The sequence below is a fragment of the Primulina tabacum genome, chromosome 4, assembly GCF_025594145.1.
Source record: "Primulina tabacum isolate GXHZ01 chromosome 4, ASM2559414v2, whole genome shotgun sequence".
NCBI classification, from domain to species: Eukaryota; Viridiplantae; Streptophyta; class Magnoliopsida; order Lamiales; family Gesneriaceae; genus Primulina; species Primulina tabacum.
In genome coordinates, this window is record NC_134553.1 from 38,894,679 (window position 1) to 38,914,545 (window position 19,867).

Sequence of the window (19,867 nt, forward strand, 5' to 3'; positions counted from 1 at the left end):
TGATTTGATGTAGTCTTCCCAGTGTTTTCCTTTACAAATTCGAGCTTCATAGTATGCATAAATTGGGTTGACTTGATATCAGAAATATAAGTCATTACACTGACAAGGTTGGTCTGAATAGCCTGAAATTCTTCGAACATTGATTCAGTTTCAATTGATATACTAGGAGACATGGCTCCATAGGTTTCTGATTCCTGCTCCCGATTTCCTTGATTAAAGATCACCAAGGCCATGTCAGTTTTTTCAGTTTCACGACTAACCATTTCTGAAACATCTTCTGGTATACCTTCCTGATGAAGCTTTGGAGGAGAAGAGATATTCGGTACAATAGTGGAACTTGAAGGCTCTGCAGTTGGTTGATCAGCTAAATCAGCAATTGGTTCTTCAATTGGTTGGTCCTGCTAAATCAGCAGTTGGGTCTTCAGTTGGTTGAACAACTGAACCTGTGGTTGGCTTTTCAGCTGGCACCTCTTCAGATTGTATCAAGTGCAAATGAGCCTCTTCAGTTATTGTTAGAACTACTTGTTCAATCATGGCAGATGACTGAACTGGCTCTTTAGTTACTGTGACAACTGCCTGTTCAGTCATGGCAGTCGAATGAACTGGCTCTTCAGTTGGTTGAGAAATAGCATGTGAGGCTGGTTCTTCAGTTGCTATTTGTTCAACTGCTTTTGTAGTGATAAGCTGAATATCAATGGAAATTGATTTAATAACTTTGTTGATGTTTGGTTGCCAATGATAATTCAGCATTAGTATATAGTTGAAGTTCTGCAGTTGAGGACTGAGGAGCAGAAATTGACAATTGCGCATCCTTTGAAGAAGAAGCAGTTACTTGCTCAGAAGATTCAGCAACTGGTTCCTGGGATGGCTTTTGCGGTTGAACTGAATGTTCAGCTTTCTCATCTGATGAAAGATTGTGGGAATCTTCTGGAATAGTCAGTTCTTGATCTAGTTCCCAATGCTTAATCTCCATCTGCAGTGATATTAGATTCGAGTCCAGTTGATTGAACTGCTTTGTCATTAAAGACAGTTGGACTGGTGGGATCATAATTTTGGCGTAGCTAAACAATCATTTGTCCTAACTTTTTTGCACGTACTTGATCAAAGAAGTACTTCTTCCTCTACAACGCTTGAACAACTGAGGTTGCTTTGATCATTTTTAGGACTATAGTTTCCAGGGTAATGAATTTCTTCAAAACTGATTTCTTCTGGAGTTTCCTGGCAAACACTTCAGTCCTAAATCTGACCCATTCATCATAAGTCTTTAGCTTATTCTCAGAAAACTCATTGACCTCTTTCCAGATTAGGTCAATATGAGTTTGAATTGCGTTTGTAGGTTTGGGCTCTTCGGTCATCTTGTCATTTCCCTTTGAGTCAGTCAGAACATGAGGAATCCGAGGAATCCACAGTCCTGATTCAGTTGCATCAATATTTTCTCTAATCACTACCCCTTTGTGTCTGGCAAATAGCAAAGAAGTTGGGCCAGAGATAGTGATCAGTGGAGATTTAACTCCAGCAAGTTTCTTCTTATCACCAGACTTGGTGATAGTCTTTTTGAGTTGAGTAGCAGGAGGAGGCAACTGAACTCCAGTTGAAGATTCAACTGGTATTACTCTCAAAGGAGTAGCCTTGATCGACTGTTCAGCTCCAGATTGTATCAGCCTGTCAGTTGGGATGGTTCTCGGAACAATTGCTTGTTTTGTCTTCAGAGTTCAAGGCTTCTTGGCAATTTTAGGAGAGGGGGTCTTCTCAGAATTAGCTTCACTGACAATCAGTTTGTGTTTGATTGTCTTATTCTGAATCATCTTCTTGGATTTCTTAACTAATTTGGGAGCCTCCTGCGTCCCAATCTCCCTTTTCAAATTAATGAACATTTCAGAAGAGATTTCAAGCCTGAGCTTCGGCAGCTGAACATTCTTGACGTTGAAAATATTGAACTTGGATGACCTTTCAGAGGATTCATCCACTAAACCCTTGTTTTTCAGCAAATAGCTGAGCAGCATTGCAAATCCCTTCGATTGTTTTGAGGACTGAAACATGTTTTTGAGAGGGTTGAAGATGATACCTTTCCATTGCAGTCTTTTTCCAGCCATGATAGCAGTCATGACTTGAAATTTTTCCAGTGTGAGAGCAGCAAAAGATTCTGCTTTGGCAAGTAGACCTTTGGCCACGATGTCAGCCAGTAACTGGATTTCTGGCTTCTGCATCTTTCTTGGAATCGAAAACCTTGATTTTCCGTCCATCAGCAGATAGGAGAGTTTGCATCTCCTAGACATCAGATGATTTCACCTCAGAGATATTTGCCAGTCCATCAGTAGGCAGCTAAAAGATGTTGATGAAGGAGTCTTCTTCAATTATCAGCAATTGATTGTTGACGGTGGTAGTGATGTTGTCGTCAGTTGAGATAAATTCATTGGTATAGAGATCCAGAATCTCTTTTGGATAAATTTATTGGGAAGATAGTCCCAGAAATGTCTTCAGTCCAGCAGCCTCTAGTTTGAGAAATACATTCTTGATATTCTCGTCCTGGACAGAGAGGACTGAATCAAAATCAATTGCCATTGTGTTTAGCATGTATGCCGAAATTTGATTTGCCATTGCTGAAAGATTGGTTATCTGCGAGAGAGAATTATGTGTATTGATTTTCTCTGTAAACTAAAATGCGCGTAAAGAAAAAGTGAAATGAGGCGGGGACAAGTATATATGTATGTGATTGTTCAAATCTTTGAACAGTGTGTCAGTTCAAGATAATTTGAATAAAATCGTGTGTATGTATGATGAAAATGTGTGTAGAATTTAAATGGACTTCGTGTGGCCACATTTTAAAACACTATTCATTGAAAGACGTCCATTAAATGCGTAATTATCAGCCACATCACTTATTATGGAATATTTATCGATTTATTAGTTAAATTATTGGAGAAGATCAGTTAGGTCAGCAACTGGGTGATCAAATGAAAGCTTAGTCATTTCAGTTGAAGACCAAATGACTATTGTCTTTTCAGTTAACCTTTTAGATTCGATATTCCCCCTCAATAAATGCATATAAATAAAAGAAATGGTAAGAGAAACCAGTCTGAATAAGTCAAGGGCTTGCAGTTGACTACTATCTCTTCGTCTTCTTTTATTTCTTCAATATTAGTCTGTCTATAAATAAGAGCAAAGTCATTAGATAATAACAGTTAAACACTGATTGATAGTTCAAGCCGTTCCAACATCCCTATTTCTGCATTAACACTTTGCCGTTTGGAGAGTTTGTAGGAAGTTATTGAAGAACTCGTCTTGTTAAAGGTCATGTCCACTTGGACCAAGATACACGAGCTCCAGACCATTCAAATTGATGGATTAGTTGCTACTGATAAGCAGAGGGCAACTGCAAGAAAGTATAAGAGTCGTCTTGAAGTCATGCATACTTCAGATCTTGGTACTGATGAAGGTCTTATTCAGCTGATGCTTATGAAGAAGTGGAAGGTGCTGGAAAAGATTGCTTCTTCAGAAGGCTTCAGAAGAGTTAACTGTCATGAATTATCTAATTTGTTGTCCCTTTGGCAAGATCCACTGAAAGGGAACTGAATAGTGTAATTGGATGAGATTTTATCAATAAAATTGTAGATTCGATTCATTGTTGTTTCCTTATCTGAATATGAACTGATATCAGTTGACTAACAATTAACTACATGATAATGGCTAACAGAATAGTTACTAACTGATTTTTTGACTAATTGAATAAAAATTAACAACAACTGACATAACAACATTAACATTGATATAATTAAGGCAGATCAATTAAACCAAGAATATTGCGAAAATGAAGAAAACTTAGTCTCCGATAGAGGTTTGGTGAAGATGTCAGCTTCTTGTTGTTCAGTTGATATGTATTCAGCCTTATTACTTTCTTCAGAGCATGATCTCTGATGAAGTGATGCCTGACATCGATATGATTGGTCCTAGAGTGAAGAACGAGATTGTATGTAATTGCAATCGTGCTTGTATTATCACAAAATATTGGTGATTGTTTTGCAATGACTCCATAGTCATTTAGTTGTTGCTGAATCCAAAGCAGTTGGGAACAGCAGCTTCCAGCAGCAAGATATTTGCTTCAGTTGTCGAAGTTGCTATGGATGTTTGCTTCTTGCTGAACAATGAAATCAGTATGTCTCCTAGAAACTGACATGATCCACTGGTGTTTTTATGATCAAGCTTACATCATGCATAATCTGCATCTGAATATCCAACTAAATTGAAAGAAGAGTCCTTAGCATACCATAAACCACATTTTGTGTGCCTTTAAGATATTTTAAAATGCGTTTGACAGCTGAAAAATGCGATTTCTTAGGATCTGCCTGAAATCTAGCAAACATAAAACAGCAAATACAATATCAGGACGACTAGCAGTTAGGTTCAATAATTAACCTATTAAACCTCTGTAAAGTGTCGTCTCAACTGATATTTCCCCTTGATCATTGTCTAGTTTGATTGATTAACACATGGGAGTACTTGCAGCTGAACATGTTTTCATGCCAAATTTCTTAAGCACTTCCTTCGTATATTTGGTCTGACTGATAAAAGTACCAATTTCCTGTTGCTTTACTTGGAGACCGAGGAAAATGACAGTTCATGTGGAGACCCAGACGCTAATCATATTCTTAATCATCATTGGGACAATTCAATTCATTATAATAAACAGGGTCTAATTTTTTTTTTAAATGTGGAATGTAATGGAATTCAATCTAATATACATATCAGTATAAAGGTACAAGTCTTGTACAACAAGCATCAAACTCAAACTAAAGGTTCAACAACTAAATGTCAAGTGTTGAATCCTATCTATAGCAAAGTCAAAGTCCGTAGTCTCCACTCTAATCACGATCACTCATCATCTCCTCGACCCTGATCCTAGTCCCACCTGTTGCCATGCACACATACAAACACGACAACAGCCGGATAACTCCGGTGAGAATAAAATCCCAGTATAAATCAATGAAACATGCAATCATATAAACAATGTAAAAGCATGTTACAAATATCAGTAATATGTATCAAATCTGAAAACATAATCAATATAAAACTGTCAATCAGACTCGTGACTCTACGTCTCAGACTAGACTCATTCCTAGTCTAGGGATCCCGGTTTCCAGACGTTGGTATTCCATATCGAATATCAGTAATAGAAGAAACTCCAATTCTATCCACTTCGATATAACCAAACATCCGGTGTCTTGACCTATCCGTCACAGACTTTGGCACTCTCGCCACAACACTATCCTGTGACAATGCGCAATGTGCCAGTGACGATTCCATCACTATCCGGCACCTATGTCACAAGATCACTCATCTAATACTCGTCTAATACATGCTTTCTATAAATCAATAGAGCAAGCATACCAATTCAAATCAATACACATAATAACAATAAGTATGTGATTTAGGGAAACTCAAGTATATCCTACTCGAGTCGTTCTCCCGGTACCACATTGACTTATACCTTTCTTTAATCGCAGTTCTGACAACGTTCAAGTCTGGAATTCAAAGTCTGTCAACACTCAATCTAACAAGGACAATATCAAAAAGTACAATATCAATATACTACTCAAATCAATACAGAATCTGATCAATCTGAATTTAACTCAAAATCATCGGCATAACGGCACAATCTGAATATCTCCCGTCAATACAATATCAACAGATATCAATTACCACAACTCATAATCAATAACAACACAAATCTGATATCAATCTCAATCAAATCAACTCAGAAAATCATAACAATTCCATACGGTATCCGTTCTTCAATCCGGTTTCGATTATACGATGTCTAACATGTCTAGAACACCATATATGAATCATATCTGATTCTGACAATATCATAGTTTCAAGACATAACAAAACTTAAGAAAACTTACGTCCAGTTGAAGCCTGCGTCGATAGAACACAGTAGTGAAGTCGGATTCAAAATCTAACGGGCGGATTGAAATATAAAGGCGTAAGGATTTCTGAAATATTCTCGATTCCTTCTTTCTTCGTTTCCTTCCAAATATGAAGAAGGAACTTATATATATATATATATCATAATTCATGTTAAGGCAACGTGTCAAACCTTTCTTCAATCTTGGTTGGCGCTCGGGTGGACATAAATTTCCGCCCGGGTGCGAAACGTTCGGCCCTCGCATAATAGACAATCGCGCTCGGGCGGACAAAAACTTCCGCCCGGGCGCAAAACCTTCGGCCCTCTTCTTTTATCATGTGGCGCTCGGGCGGACAAAAACTTCCGTCCGGGCGCAGAACTTTCGGCCCAACTCTTCTCTTCTTCTTTTTAATTCCTATACTTTGTCCAATCTGATCTCGGAATGACCCGGCTATAATCATATCAATTCAAAATCAATAATTTCAGATTAACAGAATCAAAATCTCGGGCATTACAGTTCACCCATCATACTCATCTCGAATTTTTCCTGCATTAACTTGACAAATTTCTCACATAATTTGGGATTAGTTGACACAAAAATAATATCAGCATCATATATTTGCACAAGTAAAATGTGATCATTCTTTGAAAATTTGAACATAGTCTCATCAACTGATCCAACAGTAAAATCGCGATCAATTAGGAATTTTGAAAAAGTTTAGTACCAAGCTCTTGGAGCTTGTTTAAGACCATATAAGGCTTTGTTCAAATGATAAACATGATCAATAAGAGAATAATTAACAAAACATGGTGGTTGTTCAACATATAATTCTTCCTTCAACTGACCATTCAGAAATGCACTCTTCATGTACATCTGGTAGACTTTAAACTTCTTGAATGAAGCATAAGCAAGGAACATTCTTGTTGCTTCTAGTCTTGCAACTGATGCATAAGTTTCATCGTAATCTATTCTTTCTTCTTGCCTATAACCTTGTGCTGCAAGCCTCTCTTTGTTGCGCACAACTGAACCATCTTCGTAAAGTTTGTTTCTGTATACCTACTTTGTACCTATAATGGTTTTAGAAACTAGTCTTGGAACTAAGTTCCAGACATTGTTATGGGTAAACTGATTTAATTCTTCTTGCATGACATTTATCCAGTTAGGATCAGCAAGATCTTCATCAGTTTTCTTAGGTTCAGTTGGGAAATGAAAGCTGAATGAATAAATAAATTAAATATTTGATTCCGAGTTCTTATCGGATCAGATGGATTACATATTACCAATTTTGGTGGATGTGATTTCTTCCATTTGTACACAGCATTTGTTGCATCCATCTCAGCAACTGTTTCGATTGAAAACTGAATATTTTCTTCAGTTTCAAATGTTGCTGTATCAAGTTTGTAACTGAGTATTATCATTTTGCTCCACCAACTGATTATTAGTAACAATTTCTTGTTCATCTTATTGATCCAGCACTTCTGGTTCTTGTGTTTGAAGGATTTTCGATTAATGTGATTCTCTTCTTCATTATCATCCTCCAAACTAATATCTGTAAAGCGATCAACTAGCTCAACTGGATCAGTTGGCTAATCAGTTAGCACAGATTCATCAAATACAACATGAATAGACTCTTCTACATTCAAAGTGCATTTGTTAAAAACTCTGTAAGCTTTACTAACTGATGAATAACGAAGAAATATTCCCTCTGCAGATTTAGCATCAAAAGCTTTTAAATGATTTTTGACATTATCAAGAATAAAACATCTGCATCCGAATATTTTGAAATAAGAAATCACACTCACTACAAGAAAAATGATTTTCCGCAGCACGTCATCAACAACGTGCATTAACAGCACACTGCGAATATTACTTTTAACGGCGAGCACCCATATGTGCGCTGTTAATATTGTTGCACTTGACAGAAATAACGGCATGCATTAAAAGCACAATACGGATAGTAATATTTGCAGCGTGCATTTATGTGTGCTGTTAATAAATTATATAAACAACAGCATGCATTCTTCGAACGCTGTTAATAAAGCACGAGTTGTACTATTAACGGCGTGCTAACACTGCATGCTGCTAATAACGCAAGAACTATACAATTAACGGCGTGTACGTAGAACGCTGTGGAATGTATTTTCGACGGCGAGCTCATTGCGTGCTGTTAATAGTTTATAACAAACCCAAATTTCATTTCGCCCAAAATTCATTTCTTCTTCCCTGCCATCCACCCATTTCCCTCACTCTTTACAGACATATTTTTCTTCTTTACGGGACGAAATTAAATTTTAATCTGGACAAAAATCCTCTCATCTGAACAAAAAGAAATTGCAACCGATGTGTATGTAAAGATTTGAGGGCTTGCAGTGTTTCTCTTCTTCACGGTAACTATTATTCTTCTTAACAATTTCTTGATTTTTTATTGTTTACGTAAAGTTTTTAGGCTTTCACTCAACATATATCTGTGTGAAGGGATCGATTGAGAGGAATTAATGGGATTTAATTAGGAGTCACAGAATAGAAACGAGAGTGAGGCATTTACAGAGAGATTCAAGATTTAGTAAATTGATAATCTTGTATTTTAATTTGTTGTCTGATCGATATATATTTAATTTTTGGCATTAGAAACATATATTTAATTTTTTAGGCATTGAACTTTTTATGGATTTGGCATTAGAAACATAAAATTTAATATTTACGGGGTGCGCCACACGATGTTAATGATCTTATAATAAATTTTTTATTTAATATTATTATAACTCATACAAACAACGGCGTGCAAAAAAATATACGCCGTAAATATTAATTTCAACGGCGGACTATATATATGCTGCTAAAAGTTAATATTTACAGCGTGCACCACGTGCCTGTTAATAATCTTAAAATAAATTTTTTTATTTACATCACAAAACCCACCTTGTTAATAATTATAAGCGCCATTCCCAAATCTTTCGCGCTCAATTTCCTCCATTTTCTCTCCTTCAGTCGGCGATAAATTTCTTTCCATCTCCTTCCTTATTTTTTTTTTCCAGTCAGAATTGTGAAGGTAAGTTCTAAATTTGTGTCACGGTTCAGATTTCATTGATATTGTTGGAGATTTGGGTCACGGTTTGTTGATTTATATTTTGTGTATTTAATTTCGTTATATTTATTTGGGAGATTTGTTCTATGGAGTGTTGGCATCGCTAGGGCTGTGGCATAAGGAAACGAAAATCCTCTTCTTAGGCCTTGACAACGCTAGAAAAACTACTCTCCTTCATATGCTCAAAGACGAGGTTACTTTTTCTTTGATGTTTGATTGTTGCGCATGCTTTTCGATTATATGTATTCATCGGTAGGGCTGTGGGAGATTAACGTTCTCCTCAGAATTATAAATAAGAATAATAAAATAAAGAATTTAATTTTATTTTAGTACTTTTCAATTAAGTACAATTCAATAATTATTTATCAAACAAGTCGAGATTAATTTAGCAAAATCTTTGGAGTAAAAAGTGAGGTTTTGGGTTAAGGTTTTTAAAAAAGATGAAGTTATTTTTCATAAATTTATTGAGATAGTCCTTAATATATGATTAAATATATCTTTTCAACTTGTTAATCTATAAATATCCCGTCACAATACAATTTTGTGCTGAAAGTGCTCTAACAACCCTGATTTCATTATTCTAGGATTGCCCGCATGCTCTAGACTAGTACATCCCTGCTTTGTTTGTTGTACTTTCAAATGATGATTATCAACTTAATTATCCATCACAGTAATAGGCGGATTGTATATAAACTTAAAGAGTGTTTCGGGTCTTATTCGACAGCACAAAAATGAATATCAACAAATAAACATAGTTTCCTTTCGCTCAACATTAAATTTGGCATACAAATGTATAGAGAGAAATAGATATGGTTGAGGGAGAAAGATGTGTCATAGAATAAATAAAAAACAGTGAAAATTTGATTCTGGATTCTTCAGTCATGAGAGAATCTCGTTTGCGGCATCAGATGAGTTATAAGTCATTAGACGTCATGTGATAAATAACAGAAAAGTCCTTTTATTCATAATTTTACAGAAAATTGTATTTTCACCTTGAGTCTTGGTGCTTGATGTGAGTGCTTTGATAACCATTTAGGAGTTAAAATATAGGCTTGGGTTTGACATTTATCATTTAATGCCTTAAGGCAGTGATCATTTTTATGTTGAAAGTGGGTTAGAGGATGCTGTTGGAACAATAGCCATAAACTGTATAATGCTGCTTGGTCCATATCTGAATGTTGGCCCTTCATATGTAAAACCACCTTCGGTAAGAGACTGATTAAAAAGACCTGAAAGACAAGGCATGCACTCGGTCAGATTGATATGTGCTTTTTGTTTTAAATTGGAATAAGCTGTTTTCTAGGGGATTTTGGATTTGTCAATATACCCAGCTTGTGCAATATTATACAGGACTTGCAGATATCGCATTTTTTTCTAAATTGGAATAAAACTTTTGCTGAAATTATCTGAGATATTGAACTCAAAACATTTTAAGATTTAACTATGTTCTTGTGTCCTGAAATAAGGTGTTTTGCCTTTCTGCTCTCTTTCTTGAAAATGTGTTTTAGTTTGACTTTGCTGGCTTCATGAGTTTGAAAATGAGCATTCAATAAAATTTCGTGACTTACCCTTCATAATTTCTTTTCACTTCTTTATTACTTATTCGTCAATAACCAGTAGCTTCTTCTTCTTTTTTTTTCATTTTTTAATTAACCATTTCAAATCTGTCCCGTTTTTGCTCGTCTATTCTTGTTTCTTCATATTTGTCTTTGACAAATCAAGAAATGTTTCCTATTGCCCATTTTTTTTCTTCTGCCGATCATCGTGTTTTTTAAAAGATTGTAAATTCATGTCATTATTCCTCGTTGCTGCCATTCTGGACTATTTATTGGTAAGCCATTATTTAATATTCTCTTGTAGACTTGTCTTTTGTTAAATTTATGACATTTTTTGAAACCGGATGTGTAGAGGAAGGCAAAACTGAAAAATAAAAAAGAAAATTAATGGAAGCTGTGTTCTTGTCCCATAATCCATTTTAGTTAACCAGCTATTAATTTTTAAAAACGTTTTATGTATAGTTGGATAACATACAAAAAAAGAATGAACATCTTATTAACTGACATTTCCCGTAAACATGTTCTTTGTACTAGCATTTCATTTGAGATTTTCTTTCCCAAAAGTAAATATTGTTGTATTATGATGATAATAACAACAATAATATTTTATACATTTCATTAATTTTTCTGCTGGTAGTAAAACTATGCAAGGAATGGTGAAGTTATATGTTTTTATCTTAGGGTTTGGGTGATTTACGAAATGGATAAGGAATGGATTCATCTACCATCAAGGCTTGTACCTGAGTATGAAGAAGGGGTACAAAAATTTATTACATAAGCTAGGAACTATGCCAAAACACGTGAAGTTATCTTATGTCCTTGCAAGCGTTGTAAAAATAAGAAGTATATGAAATTTGACCAAGTGTACGACCACTTAATCATTAAGGGATTTGATCCTTCTTATACTATTTGGGTCTTCCATGGTGAAAGTTATAACTCACAATCTCAAGTCGAATGTACTTCAGGAATTCATAAAGAGGATTAAAGTAGACAGGCATATAATTTATATACGGATGTCTTTGTACCTGAAGAAGAGGTTGAACACAATATGTCTGAAGCAAAAGATTATGAGTTTGCTAATTTATTAGAAGATGCAGAAACTCCTCTATTCCCTGGTTGTACAACTTATACAAAGTTGTCGGCAGTTGTCACGTTATATAATTATAAGTCTACTAATGGTCACACTGACAATAGTTTCAATGAGCTACTGAAGATCTTATTTGACATGCTTCCAGAAAAAAATACACTTCCAGAAACTGTTTACTTGACGAGAAAATTGTTGAAACCATTTGACTTAGGATATGAGAAGATTCATGCTTGCCCAAACAATTGTTGTCTGTTTAGAAAGGATCTTAAAGACCTTGACTGTTGTCCAAAGTGTGGTTCCTCAAGATAGAAAGTAGACAAAGTCACCACCAAAGTTCGTAAAGGAGTTCCTGAGAAGGTGCTACGGTATTTTCCTGTGATACCAAGATTGAAAAGGATGTTTAAATAAAAAAAAAGGCCGAAGAGATTATTTGGCACTCCAACCACAAAAGTCAAGATCATATGATGTGTCATCCAGTTGATTCAGTAGCTTGGGATACAATAAATCATAAGTGGCCAAATTTTGCATCAGATCCTAGAAATCTCCGCCTTAGTCTTGCAACAGATGGATTCAACCCTTTTGGTGACCTTAGTTCCAGATATAGTTGTTGGCCCGTTATTTTGGTCAATTATAACCTTCCACCATTGATGTGCATGACAAAGGAAAATCTTATGCTGACATTACTGATTCCAGGTCCGAAGCAACCGGGAAATGATATAGATGTATACTTGGAACCCCTTGTGGAGGATTTGAAGGAGTTGTGGGACACAAGTGTGGAGGTTTATGATGCATTTAATAATTCAATGTTCAATCTGAAGGTTATTTTGATGTGGACAATCAATGATTTTCCAGCTTATGGAAACTTAGCTGGATGTGCCACAATAGAGAAACTCGGTTGCCCAATACGTGGTGAAGACATATGTTCAATGTGGCTTAAGTATAGTAGAAAGTTTGCATACTTGGGCCACATGAGATTTCTTTCCCCTAATCATCCATTTCATGAGAAAAAGAAGTGGTTTAATGGGAAAAAAGAGAGGGAAAAAAAAGCGAGACCTTTGAATGGGTTAGAAATTCTCAATGCAATGAAAGATATTGAAAATGATTGGGGTAAAAAGAAAAAGAGTGACACTGTCAATACTTCAAGTAAAAAAAGGAAGAAGCATGATAATTCAAAAGAGTTACGAAAACCAGTTCAAATGTGGAAGAAAAAGTCAAATCTTTTTCGATTTGCCATATTGGAGTGTAAGTTATTTGTACGTTATTAATTATTTTTTATATAAATTTGTTTTTTTATCCCAAATTGTTAGAAATATTATAAACTAACACTATGAAACGTGTTGATGGATACTTTTAGAGGCTCCTACTACGTCATAACTTAGATGCATGTTGAAAAGAATGTCTGTGAGAATGTCATAGGCACACTGTTAAACTTGAAGAAAAAATCCAAAGATGGTGTGAATGTTCGAAAAGATTTGATGTATTTAAAAATTAGAGAAGAATTGCATCTTCAAATAAAAGGGAGAAAATAAATATCACTTGCCAGCTGCACCCTACAAATTGTCTAAAAAAGAAATGGATGTATTTTGCTCTAGGTTCGAAGAAAATAAAGTTACCCGATGGCTACAGCTCAAATATTGGTAACTGTGTTTCTTTAGAAGAGCGTAAAATTATTGGGCTGAAATCTCATGACTGTCATGTTCTAATGCAACAATTGCTATCGGTAGCATTGAGAAATCTTCTACCAAAAGGTCCACGTAATGCTATATATCTGTTGGTTGCATTTTACAATGAATTATGTCAAAGAGTGCTAGATAGGAACCGTTTAAAACAACTCGAGGAGAATATTGCTGAAATTCTATGCATGTTGGAAAGATATTTTCCACTCACTTTCTTTACCATCTCGGTTCATTTGACAATTCATTTAGCAAAAGAGGCTCGCTTGTGTGTGGGCCAGTCCAATTCCGCTGGATGTATCCATTCGAAAGGTAATAAATAGTGATTTATCTTTTTGACAAATTTTATATATAAAATGGTATAAATTTTGCTATCAACCATTTTTTGATGTGAATTTTGCTTTGTGCTTTAGATTTATGAAAACACTGAAAGGGTTTGTGAAGAACCGAGCAAGACCGGAAGGTTGCATAGCTGAGTGCTACCTCGCAGAAGAACGAATGATATTTTGTAGTGCTTACATAAAAAAGGCTTCTATTATTGGTGTTCGTTATAATCGGAATGATGATTTGGAAAATGGATTAGTGGAAGGTCGCTCCATTTCTAAAGGAAAGAAAAGATTTTAGAAGACCACGTGTTGCAATACTGCAGAAGTTGAACCTTACTTACAGTGAGTATAGTTAATTTTTAAGATTATATTATCTTAAATCTATTACATACCTCGTATATTCTAACATCTCCCTTCAATGATTTTAAATAGGGTGCACATTGAGGAGCTTAAACTAATAGATCGTTGCTTCTTAAGTAATGAGACGTTGTTACAAAAGCTACATATGGAAACATTTGCTGAATGGTTATCAAAACAGGTTCTTGATATTTCTTCAGGCCGAATTCAATGGCTAGCTCATGGTCCAAGAAAGCAAGTTAAAAGTTATACGTGTTATATTATAAATGGACATCGGTTCCATACAATTGATGTTGGAAGGTCGACACAAGATAGTGGTGTCTCAATTGAAGCCGATACTATTTGTCAATCTAATGCTAATGATTATTCACATACAGTAGGAAGACTATCATACTATGGGGTTATACGAGATATTGTTTTGCTAGACTACTATTCTTTCAAAGTTCCTGTTTTTAGGTGTGATTAGGCCAATCATGGAACTGGTATCAAAATTGAAGATGGTTTTACACTCATCAACTTACACCAAGGACTAAAAACTTTTGAAAGTGATCCTTTCATTTTCGCATCACAAGCTTAGCAAGTATTCTATTCTAGGGACGATGATGAGTCAAATTGGTATGTGTTGCTAAAGGCGCCGTCTCGGGGTATTCATAACATGAATGTGGTTGAAGAGGACGCCTATACGTCATCAACACCTCTTGATGTGTCCCAACTTGAAATTAACATTACTGAGAAAGAACCATATGCAAGGAATGAGTGTGATGGAATTGATGTGACTGAGACATGACTGAAATTTTCAGTTGTAGATTTTATAGTTATTTATTTTGATTGATAAATGTTCTTTGCCAGTTATTCTTTATTTACTGTTGCAATAAATTTGTTTGCTTGTTTATTTTCAGCTATGTATCATGTCATACAACATGTTTGATCAGGTCATTACTTAGCATTGAAAAGATGAGTAAAATGGGCAAAAAACGTAGCAAAGCATCTGCAGATGAAATTCAGGTGATATTATCTTATATTTTACATAGTTGTTTATTTTAATAAAGTATATTTGTATATTTCAATAGTTCTTTTTGTTATTTTACAGGAACACGTAGCTAGTAGGTTATCAGGAATGAACTCTAACAATTCAGCTAATTCATCCCAAGATTTGCATGATCAAGAACCGATTGATGACAACAAACATGATAAGAAAAAAGATCGGGGAGCATCAAAGTTGAAAATGATTAGTGGTCAAGACAAGCGCAAAAAGGTGGAGCGTAATGAGTTTGGACAGCCGATTGGAGATAATTCAGTTACATACGCTTCTTTTCTAGGTTGCATGATAAAGGAATTTGTGCCATATACATTGGATGGATGGAATGACATAGATGAAGAAGTGAAGGATAGGATGTGGAGTTGTCTTCAGGTAATATCTTCAGTCACTTCATTTTTCATTTCAATTTTTATTATAAATTGTAGAAATGTTTTCGTGTTTCTATGCAAAGATGAATTACAAAGTTGAGGATTGGGAAAAAAAATCAATTTTTCTAAAGTTAGCTAAATTGTGGCGCGATAGAAAATCCAAACTTTAAATACTTGTACGAGAAGCTAATACAAGTCGAGTGGCTTCACGAAATCTTAGTCTTTTGAAGCCCGAATTTAAGGACCAAATCATTGGGACTTGTTTGTAAAGAGGACACTATCACCTACCTTTCAAGTAAGTATTAATTCACTTTTCTTATAGGTATGAAACAATATTCGATTGTGGTAATCCTCTTTTATGCAAGAATACCTACCTTTCAAGTAAGTAGTAATTCACTTTTCTTATAGGTGTCTAATTATAGTTATTAGCATATCATGATCTAGATGTAATTTATAATGGAATTCACTTTTGCTTAGGAATTTCTTCTGAAATTATCTTAGAGGGGGCGATGTTGTGTGCTTGTTGTTCATGTGCTTATTTGGTTCCATTTTGTGAAATTTTTGTTACATGACAAAAAAAACGATCAGTTTCTTGAATGTGTTTAGATGTCATAGACAAGGCTATCTTTTTGATACTTTGATCTCGCTGTGATTGCTTTTCAAATTAAACGAGCAAGAGTTTCCTCTATTTGGAGTTGAGATTTGATGGCGGGCTTACAGAAAACTGCATGATAATGCATGATGCCTGATTATTTCTGATGAACCACTCTTTGTCTATTGGCAGTTGGTTATTTGGCATGTTGTAACATCTTCACATGCTTTAAAGTACCCCCACATCACCATGTTTTGTTGTTCTTTCTTCTGCGGAGTGTGTCTAAATGTTAATTTGAGCATCAATTTTACTGATTTTCTGTTGCTTATTTATGCTCTTCAGTTTAAATAGAATTTCGAGGAAAGTTGAGGGTCACTGTATCGATTGGGGTACTTGTCTTCCTGCGTGAGTTGGTTGTCATATTTCATCGTTTCCACAATTTTAGAAAATAGGTACTTACTCGTCTCTGGTGAAGTTTTAGTTCGACATTTATTTCCGTATTTATCATTTTTCTTAGAGGGGAATGCCAAGAAAAGCATTCTTCAACCCTGGTAGGATTCCCTGAATCAATTTTTGTTGTGAGATTCACACAATCTCATGAACTGTCCTTAACATTTGGTAGGATGCCCTGAATCTCCATGGCCTAGGCTTAAAGTCTAATACTTGAAAATATTTCTGATTGAGTTCGTTTCCTGTATTGTCATGGTATGACAATTTCAATCAAAGATTCTCTGATACCTTAGTTTATTGCAAGTTTAATCCTTAATTTATTCATCCAACAATAAAATTTTAAAGGAATCAATATTAAAACTTCACGTGCACCAAGCCTCTTAGTATGGACCCTGTTTATCTGTAGAACCCAAATTCAGTACACATAAAATTCATGCATTTATTTAAATTGTTAAATTATTTATTTAAGGTTAAAATAATTTTTTTAGAGATGCATAATTTATTTAAATGTATTTTTTTAAATTATTTATGTTTATGTGATGTACATTAATTGTTTTCTTGAGTTTCATGTTTCAGGCGATTATTCGATGCGTGTGGAGGAAAAGAGACCGCGACGATTTTTGGAAATTTTAAAATATGGTATTTTATTTTTAGTTAAGATTGGGGCATTTTAAATGATTTATTAAGTTTTAAGTATTTTAAAGCCTAAATTATTTATTTAGTGATTTTAGAATTTTAAAATTTTTAAAGTTAGCATTTGTGTGTTTTATTTTGTTAATTAGGGGAGTTTGTAAAAATAGGGAGGATTAACTTTTTGATTAACACTTTTATTTTAATCAAGCATTTTACTACCCCTAATTAAATCTAAACACACACACACACTAACACACACACACTTACACGAAAACACACAACACACATACACATTTCATTTTCATAATTTTGAGAGCAAACTTAGGGTTCCTTGAGCCTCCCAGCAGCCGTCCCCTCCTTCCTTTGAATTTTTCCAGCAATTCTCGTTGAGTTTTCTTCAAGAAAATCGTGCCACGTTCGTCCTGGATCAACCTTCGCATCTTTCCCGCTTCGGTGTCGTCGTTCGGTAACGTTAGATATCAAAAGACATGTATATTCTTTCGTTTATGCATCGATCTCGTCATAGTATTTGTTTTTATGTTTATTATGTGTAAAAATCTATGTATGTTGTGAAAAGTTTGAGCAAAAACTTGTTGGATCTGTTTTGAAACGATTTTAGATCCGAAAACTCGAAATTTGCTGTCATTTTAAATACTGCGACTTTTCGGTCCATTTTATGGATAAACTTTCAACATATAAATTGTAGAATTTTTTGATATCTTCGATTTGACAGTAAATTCGAAATATTTGGATAATAAATGAGTGAGTTATGATTGTTTTCGTAGGACTGCTCAAACTGCGATTTTTTAAAAATGCGTTCTTGATGTGTTCTTGAAGTTTTATTGTTGCAGGATTCGTTGGGGATCGACGGGTGAACGCTACTGCATTTAAGAATGTTGAGTATGATATTGGGATGGTTTTTGGTGTGTTGGTTTGCATCGATAGGCATTTGTTTGCATTAGAAATCGTAGGATGCGTTTTGGTGTCAAATTTCGTGTTCACCGATTGGGTTGCGTTGTTTGTGATGCGTAGTTGTTTTGGGGCGTTTGTTTGAGTTTTAATAAGTGTCTTAGCATCCTAAGATGAGTCTTGAGGTGTTGGGTCAAGGTCCTTATAATCGAGTGAGTAGGATTAAGTCACAAGTGTAGGGAATTTCGTTTGTTCACAATTACTGCACCTACACGGAAACCTTCCCGGACCCCGACACGGAGTCCGTGCACTTTTTCCTTCAAAATACGAATTTCCAGCACCTACACGGACCCCAACACGGAACCTTACACGGGGGGGTCCGTGTCCTTTTAAAAATATATATATATATTTTTAAAAAAATTAAATTTCTTTTTTTTTTTTGGATTGTTTTGGGGTTTGATGTCATGATATAGTACGATGATTAAACGAGGTCAAGTCCCGAGAGATTTACAATGTCATAAGGAAATTTTTCATTTTTGGGTGTGAGCATGGCTATACATCTAAGCTATGAAAGATAAGTGTTTGAAATCATGTTAGTAAGTGCAACAGTGGCTCCAAGCGAGAACGAATCTATCAACGCCAAGTAAGTATGTTCGACGTGCAAAAGAAAATATTTTATGTTTTTGAGGTATGCTAAATGTCTTGTGACCAAATTATGAACAGGTTTGGAAGTCAGTGAACGTGGCCGAGGACCTCTCCACCCCGGTAAAGTATGACCAGGTTTAGATAAGGATTGGGAAGCGGTAAAGTATGATCAGGGACCAATCCACCCGTTAAATTATGAATGGGGATCTCATGTATGTGGTAGTGGACTTTCCCTGCCAGCACAGTACTGTGGTTTAGTCTGATCACGTACATTTATGTATGAGTCACTTGCTTTGAAACATATCTCTACGCAAAATGATGTTATGTATGCTCAAGTATGTACTGATGCAAGTATGTTTAAGAAAATTCTTATGATGATGGCACGTCTACGTTTATGCTACTACGTTCATGTTTCAAGTATGTTTATGCTATTACGTTCAAGTTTCAAGTATGTATGTCTTATTTTAAAGGTGCATGTGGTTTTATTACGTATTACTTGTTATTTCATGTTTATGCATGTTGAGTCGTTAGACTCACTATACTTGATCGATGCAGGTGAGGATGAATTTGAGGAGACGAGAGGTGAGGACCAGTGAGCTGGCTTGGACTGAGCAGGAGGCTAAACTTGAGGATCACCCATGTTTTAAAGTTTTTATGCAATGCATCAACTAATCTGATTTTACGTTTTGGTTTTTGATGTTTAAACAAGTATTTTTCTTTAGCATACTTTATATGTGATTTATCTTATTGCAAATACTTTTGGTGAACAGTTTATTTATGATCACAATTTGAAAGTTAATTTTATATTTAAGAAAATTTTTATTTTTCCGCAAATTTCAAGTAGTTCAAAATACGGTACGTTACAGTTGATATCAGAGCGGTGTTTTCGCAAAGGGTTATGCCTACTGCCAGTTTCGAGAAGCTCACGAAGCCACACCTCAAGTCTGTAAGTTTTAAGTTTTGAATTATTCCATGTATTAAGCATTAAGTCATGTTTTCGCCATGTCCATGTTTCAAGTTCAAATTACGTGCATCTTATGCTATTGATATTATGTTCATGCATGTTGGGTTTACGTGTTGGGTAAATTGTTGGATTAGTATGTCTCCTAGACGCATGATTAACCGGGAAGCAAGGGAGGAGGACAGAGAGGCTCGAGAGGAGGAGAGAGACGCTCTTCCTCCTCCACCGCCAGATATGCAGGCACAGATGCTTGCAGGTAAGACTCAGTTCTTCGCACAGT

At 35.3% G+C, this 19,867-nt stretch overlaps 1 protein-coding gene across 10 annotated transcripts; it reads left to right on the top strand.

Annotated features, from left to right (window-relative positions):
* Window positions 1-8,098: 8,098 nt before the first annotated feature.
* Window positions 8,099-19,552, top strand: LOC142543240 (uncharacterized). Of its 10 annotated transcripts, none has more exons than XR_012819709.1 (6): window positions 8,843-9,184; window positions 14,890-14,995; window positions 15,081-15,401; window positions 17,016-18,624; window positions 18,705-18,903; window positions 19,182-19,552. XR_012819709.1 is itself a non-coding variant. In XM_075650371.1 (5 exons), exons 3-5 carry the CDS (start codon window positions 14,945-14,947, stop codon window positions 15,565-15,567), a joined length of 459 nt encoding a protein of 152 aa, XP_075506486.1. In that variant the 5' UTR covers window positions 13,204-13,619; window positions 13,721-13,975; window positions 14,066-14,944; the 3' UTR covers window positions 15,568-15,710. The 10 variants fall into 10 exon arrangements, 6 of the variants coding, with proteins under 6 accessions (XP_075506485.1, XP_075506488.1, XP_075506487.1 ...); XR_012819710.1 differs by having other exon boundaries at window positions 18,705-18,845; XR_012819711.1 differs by lacking the exons at window positions 17,016-18,624; window positions 18,705-18,903; window positions 19,182-19,552 and adding exons at window positions 15,720-15,778; window positions 16,332-17,009.
* The last annotated feature ends 315 nt before the right edge of the window (window positions 19,553-19,867 follow it).